General features: G+C 42.7%; 1 protein-coding gene and 1 long non-coding RNA gene across 2 annotated transcripts in view; one reads left to right on the plus strand and one right to left on the minus strand.

Moving 5' to 3' along the window:
• The window catches only part of LOC123025566 (kininogen-1-like), a 36,745-nt gene that overhangs the window by 18,104 nt on the left and 11,657 nt on the right, over positions 1-6,984 (plus strand). The window contains exon 8 of the mRNA XM_044434396.1: positions 1,215-1,254. Coding sequence (XP_044290331.1) covers positions 1,215-1,254 — 40 coding nt within the window. The remainder of the gene's footprint in view (positions 1-1,214; positions 1,255-6,984) is intronic.
• On the minus strand, positions 1,470-6,811 carry LOC123025664. The gene is made up of 3 exons (XR_006415149.1): positions 6,614-6,811; positions 2,542-2,649; positions 1,470-1,702 (listed from the first exon to the last, which is right to left on the minus strand). It is a non-coding gene; the product is annotated as an uncharacterized LOC123025664 (long non-coding RNA).

Raw genomic sequence — 6,984 nt, forward strand, 5'->3', positions numbered from 1 at the left:
TTCTGAATGGCATGCACAAAAACGTGTTGGTAGTATCCACCTAGGAATTAGGTGTACAGGTACCTTTATGCTGGAGGGAGGAAAAAGGAAGAAAAAGAAAAGACAAGCAAGCATTAAATCCTGAACACAAAGCAAATATTTCTTTTCAGTCTGTACATTTACATCTTTGCCTTTCTAACTGACCTGTCTCAGGATCTGGCCTTCTTGGCTAAATTGAAGAACGAAGTAGAGGAGGGAGAGGGGAATGCAGCCGACTGGGTCTCCATGGCATTTGCACTGGCAATCTCACTAAGTTTGAGGGCCCTGAATGTTAAACAGCCTTGCCCGTATTTTCCAGCCATTTTGGTGAGGGGGTGGCAGTTAGGCCTGGGAAAGTCTGGGATGCCACAGTGATTCCCTATCAGAAGCCTTTGGCCTTATCAGCATCTTGTTGCATAATGGAACATAAAGAAGCAGCGAAGGAAAATCTTTGGGGAAAGAAAGCTTGTATCAAGGCTGTGGTCTTCCCCCAATAAAGAGGATGGAAGAAGCTGTAGTAAAATACTGGGTTTAGTGCCTCATGTACAGTAGCCCACTTTCCCCTTCTGGAAGTTCAAGGCTTATTCAGAGAAAGGAAAGTCACCCCTGCTTTTAAAAAATGGCTGCGGTGTTTGGGAGAGCAGATTCATGCACCCACAAAGGTAGGTATTCTACCTATTCTTTCATGATAGATTTGCAGCAGTTAGGGAAATGACAGGAGGAGGAGTGCCAAAATACTGGTGGGGGTGGGGGGAATGAAATTTGGACTCCCTATAACATTCCATGAATGAGGCAAGGTGTTTGCACAATAAAAGCCTTTTCTGGAAACATCACAGATTTCTATCTCTCTGTAACAGTAAAGATGGGATTACTAATTGTCCAGGTCTGGAGTTACAACACTGGGAAGTTGCATTAACATATTTGTGGGGTGGGGTGGGGTGGGGTGGGGTTCAGTGAGGCCTTGATAAGCTCTTTCTTTGTATTTTCTTTCAGAGGAAGGGCATCCTTAAAGGAGATGTTACACCCTCCCTAGAAAGGCAGTGATGCATAGTGCACATACCTGTCTTGGCTTCAAAACCTGCGGAGGTATAACCAGGCTGCAGTGTATGTAGTCCCATACGTTGCATGTGGAAAAGCTGCAGCCTCCCCTTGTTCCTCCCTTTATTAGAACGGTTTTCTCTTGTCACATTGGCCAGAGCATGCCAGCCAAGGGAGCCAAGTCTGACCTGGCCTGTAGTAAATTTGTACTACAGGCAAAGCTCTTAGGGAGCTTCCAGAAGATCCCTGCCTGCCTCATGGAATGGAATGTTAAATAAAATGGAATATTGTATAAAAATGCATGAAATATTCTGTGCTGAATTATGTGTGCATTTTCCTGTGGATAGCTTTAAAGTTTTTATTATATTGCACAGTATAGTATAATAGATAAATTGATATTCTACATTCTTCAAATTTATCTTAATAATTGGTTAGAATGGGATAGATGAATGAGCTTCATTACTAATACCTTGGAAGGTAGACTAATCTTTTGCCATTTAATTGTTAGTAATCCTTCTCCAATTACATTTGGCTTGCATGTGCATACCTCTTGAGGTTGTTCAGTCTTGCATCGCACCATAGACGAGAGTACAGCTTCCCAGGCTCTCTCATAAATCGTAGCATTACATCTCAACAGTTGCTGGGCCTAAACAAAAACACACACCTCCAATCAATGATCACAGCACAGAACAAAACACGACATGTAATTATGAAGGCTTGAGGAATTTCTCCATCTTCAGGCTGAGATAAACTTCCATTTATTTTCTTTCCAGCTGTGCTGACTTTCTTTGTGAAAAAAAAGTCATGAATCCTGCTAGTTCTGCTAAGGGAGAAGGTGCTCCCCTGTGTGCCCACCTGCCCCTTGGAATCTGAGTCAGAGGCCCTCCTCTGGGAGCTGTCCCTGAAACAGATCAAGAGGGTGACTACCCGGAGGAGGGCCTCCCCATTGATGTTCGCCTGACACCAATGCTTCTTTCCTTTCGGCATCAAGCAAACCCATCAAGCAAACCCCTTTTTATTCTCCCAGTATTTTAATTGTGAACTTGTTTTATTCAGTGTGTTTACATTTTAACATTGGATTCTGGGCAATTGTTATTCTTATTTCTATTTTTACGATTAATATGCTGTAAACCATCTGGAAATGTCTAGGTATGGGACGGTACAGAAAATGTTTAAATAAATAAATAAATAAATAGTTAAGGCAGGAAATGCTGAGTTACTGCTTAGTAATATTACTAAGAAAATGGTGGAATTTAGCCAGAAGACTAAGCTTCAATCCTATGTATATTTACCTGGTAGTAAGACCTATTAAATCAATAGAACTTACCAGAAATGCTCTGTAAAAGAATGTCAAATCAGAACTTGAAGGCATATGCATCAAGAATAAATTTATCAAAGATGATAATGCAGAGATGAATACGGAATTGCTGTACTTCCCCTGAAGAATCTAAGATGTATTTTAGCTTCTAAAATCCCAAACTTTACCTCATCCTCTATCACAGTGCAAATTTTCTTCAGTTTTGGAACCATAGCCTTAACACAATTTGTCTTTCCAACTACAAAGTCTATTTGATACTTGATTCCTGCCACAACCTGAAATTCAAGCAGAAAGACAAGTAGTAAATATGTTTAGTGTAGTTTAGAATGAATTCTCAATAATTTAAACAATGTAACTTGAACTCCAACCTAAGCCCCTGTCAGAATAATGACTTCCTAGGAAGAACAAGGCAGGTAATTGCGTATGTGAGTGTGTGTACAACTTTGCAATTGTATGTGCCTTGCTTTGGTAGGGTAACTGAATCGTTCTACTAGGCAGTTTTTCTGCCAAGTGGAACCATGAAGGGGCACATTTTTCCTCTTGAGTGGACTGGTTTGCACACAAAATATAGCCGTTGGGAAGAGGTGAGCGCATTACACAATGCATATGGCAGCACTATGCGTACGCCCAGGACATACCCTGAGCTGGCAACATACTTTCCCCCACCTCATGGGACTGCATTCATAAAAATGGTACCACAGGAGCCAAGTTTATATGCAAGCTCTCATGTTCCCACATAATTAAATTGTGTGCACATGTGCACCCATGGAATGGGGTCACTGGCATCATGTGTATATCAGTTCTAAAGTGCAAGGTGGTTTGTGCTGTATCTGGTGCATGATTGGTACAGTCTTACAGAGATTGGTCTAGATGGCACAGTCAGCAGTAGTATATTTTTTTCCTCCTCTGGTTAGTAAGTAGGAAGCATTTGTCTGGCTCAGTACTACTCATAGGCTGCTTCAGTCTTAAAATACATGCTGGAACATGATTATTTACCCCCGGCAATTACTGCAGCAGGAACGTCCTGTATGAGCGATGGATGGGACAGTGTGAATGCAGGTTGGCCGTCTGCCCCGGCAGCCCCCTCCTACTCTGATCTGCCTGAGGCCCATAAAGCAAGTCCACCTGGGTTAGGACTGGAACCATGCCATTGCTGAATCCCTACCTGCTCACACCTGGCATTTGTAGATTTTGCCAATCTTGTTATTGGATCTGGAAAGGTATGTCCCTTGCCTTCTGTCTGACATGAAAGGGATGCATGGTTTTTGCCTTCCCCATTGCAAGATCATTCTGTGTGCATTAATTGATCTATGTGTGTGGGCCCATTTGGGCAGAATAGTATTTATTTGCCTAGCCAATGAAATGGCAACCCACTCCAGTATTGTTGCCATGAAAACCCCATGGACAGTACAAAAAGGCAAAAAGATATGACACCGGAAGATGAGCCCCTCAGGTCGGAAGGTGTCCAGTGTGCTACTGAGGAAGAGCAGAGGGCTAGTACTAGTAGCGCTAGAAAGAATGAAGCGACTGGGTCAAAGCTGAAAGGACACTCAGTTGTGGATGTATCTGGTGGTGAAAGGAGAGTCCAATGCTGTAAAGAACTATACTCCATAGGAACCTGGAATGTAAGATCCATGAATCAAGGCAAGCTGGATGTGGTGAAACAAGAAATGACAAGACTGGACATTGACGTCTTAGGAATCAGTGAACTAAAATGGGCAGGAATGGGTGAATTCAATTCAGATGACCATCAGGTATTCTACTGCAGGCAAGAATCCCTCAGAAGAAATGGAGTAGCCTTCATAGTCAATAAAAGAGTAGGAAAAGCAGTACTGGGATACAATCTCCAAAATGACAGAATGATCTCAGTTCGAATCCAAGGCAAACCATTCAACATCACAGTAGTCCAAGTTTATGCCCGAACCACTGGTGCTGAAGAGGCTGAAGTTGAACAGTTCTATGAAGGCCGACAACACCTTCTAGAATTAACACCCAAAAATGATGTCCTTATCATCATGGGGGATTGGAATGCTAAAGTAGGAAGCCAAAAGATAACCGGAATAACAGGCAAGTTTGGCCTTGGAGTACAAAATGAAGCAGGGCACAGGCTGGTAGAATTTTGTCAAGAGAACACGCTGGTCACAGCAAACACTCTTTTCCAACAACCCAAGAGACGACTCTGCACATGGACATCACCAGATGGTTAACATCAAAATCAGATTGACTATGTGCTCTGCAGCCAAAGATGGAGAAGCTGTATACAGTCAGTAAAAACAAGGCCAGGAGCTGACTGTGGCTCAGATCGTGAGCTTCTTGTTGCAAAATTTAGGCTTAAATTGAAGAAAGTAGGGAAAAGCACTAGGACGCTCAGGTGTGACCTAAATCATATCCCTGATGAATATACAGTAGAGGTGACAAATAGATTTAAGGAATTAGATCTGATAGACAGAGTGCCTGAAGAACTATGAACAGAGGTTCGCAACATTGTACAAGAGGTAGCAACTAAAACCATTCCAAAGAAATAGAAATGCAAGAAAGCAAAATAGCTTTCTGGGGAAGCTTTACTAATAGCTGAGGAAAGAAGGGAAGCAAAAGGCAAGGAAGAAAGAGATACACCCAATTGAATGCAGAATTCCAGAGAACAGCTAGAAGAGATAAGAATGCCTTCTTAAATGAACAGTGCAAAGAAATAGAAGAAAACAATAGAATAGGGAAGACCAGAGATCTCTTCAAGAAAATTGGAGCGATGAAGGGAACGTTTCATGCAAAGATGGGCATGATAAAGGACCAAAATGACAGGGACCTAACAGAGGCAGAAGAGATTAAGAAGAGGTGGCAAGATTACGCAGAGGGACTATACAAGAAAGAGCTTAATGTCCCTGATAACTACGATGGGGTGGTCACTGACCTCAAGCCAGACATCCTGGAATGAGAAGTCAAATGGGCCTTAGGAAGACTGAGCAACAGCAAAGCTAGTGGAGGAGACAGTATTCTAGCAGAGCTATTCAAAATCCCAAAAGACGATGCAGTAAAAGTGCTACACTCAATATGCCAGCAAATTTGGAAAACTCATCAGTGGCCACAGGATTGGAAAAGGTCAGTTTACATTCCAATTCCAAAGAATGGCAATGCCAAAGAATGTTCAAACTACCGCACCATTGCACTCATTTCCCATGCTAGCAAAGTGATGCTCAAAATCCTACAAGCTAGGCTCCAGAAGTATGTGGACCGAGAACTACCAGAAGTACAGGTAGGATTTCGAAGAGGGAGAGGAACTAGAGGTCTAATTGCCAACATACACTGGATCATGGAGAAAGCTAGCGAGTTCCAGAAAAACATCCACTTCTGCTTCATTGACTATGATAAAGCCTTTGATTGTGTGGATCACAACAAATTGTGGCAAGTTCTTAAAGAGATGGGAGTACCAGACCATCTTATTTGTTTCTTGAGAAACCTATATGCGGGTCAAGAAGCAACAGTGAGAACTGGACACGGAACCACTGATTGGTTCATAATTGAGAAAGGAGTTTGGCAAGGCTGTATACTGTCGCCCTGCCTATTTAACTTATATGCAGAACACATCATGAGAGGGGCGGGGCTAGACGACTCACAAGTTGGAATTAAGATTGCGGGGAGAAATAACAACCTCAGATATGCAGATGATACCACTCTAATGGCAGAAAGTGAAGAGGAACTAAGGATCTTCTTGATGCGGGTGAAGGAGAAGAGCACAAAAATTGGTTTGAAACTCAACATTAAGAAAACTAAGATCATGGCATCTGGTCCTCTCACTTCCTGGCAAATAGATGGGGAAGAAATGGAGGTAGTGACAGATTTTATTTTCCTGGGCTCCAATATCACTGCAGATGGGGACTGCAGCCAAGAAATTAAAAGACGCTTGCTCCTGGGGAGGAAAGCTATGGCAAATGTAGAGAGCATACTAAAAAGCAGAGACATCACCCTGCTGAAACTCAAATACTTTGGCCACCAAATGAGAAGGAGGGACTCACTGGAGAAGAGCATAATGCTGGGAACAATAGATGGCAAAAGAAGGGGACAGCAGAGAATGAGGTGGCTAGATGGAGTCACTGAAGCAGTTGGTGTGAGCTTAAGTGGACTCTGGGAGATGGTGGAGGACAGGAAGGCCTGGAAGAATGTTGTCCATGGGGTCACAATGGGTCGGACACGACTTCAAGACTAACAACAACAGAAATATAAAATTAACAGTAGGAGTCAGACCTGTTTTGTAGCTGTAATAATCTCTTCCACTTTATAATAGAAGTCATCGTCTCTCTCCGAGTTCAATTTTTCAAGAGCAGCTGCCATAGGTTTCTGTAGTATTGGACTGTCAGTTGGAATGTTGATTTTGCAACCGGGACACACACCGGGAAGAAAGTGGTTTTCATGACCTGCAAAAAAAGCCCCAAAGTGATGAAAACCGAAGGATTTTGATTTTCAACCCATCTGAATTCATATGTTCTTTCACAGACTGGAACATCATAAGGCCTTAGGAAGAATCGTGTTGGATCAGGCCAAAGCCCTATCTAGCCTAGCACTCTGTTTACACAGCGGACAACCACAAGTAGGACAGAAGTGCCAGGCTATGCTCC

The sequence above is a fragment of the Varanus komodoensis genome, unplaced genomic scaffold (genome assembly GCF_004798865.1).
Source record: "Varanus komodoensis strain SLA01 unplaced genomic scaffold, ASM479886v1 scaffold28, whole genome shotgun sequence".
In the NCBI taxonomy this organism is placed as follows: Eukaryota; Metazoa; Chordata; class Lepidosauria; order Squamata; family Varanidae; genus Varanus; species Varanus komodoensis.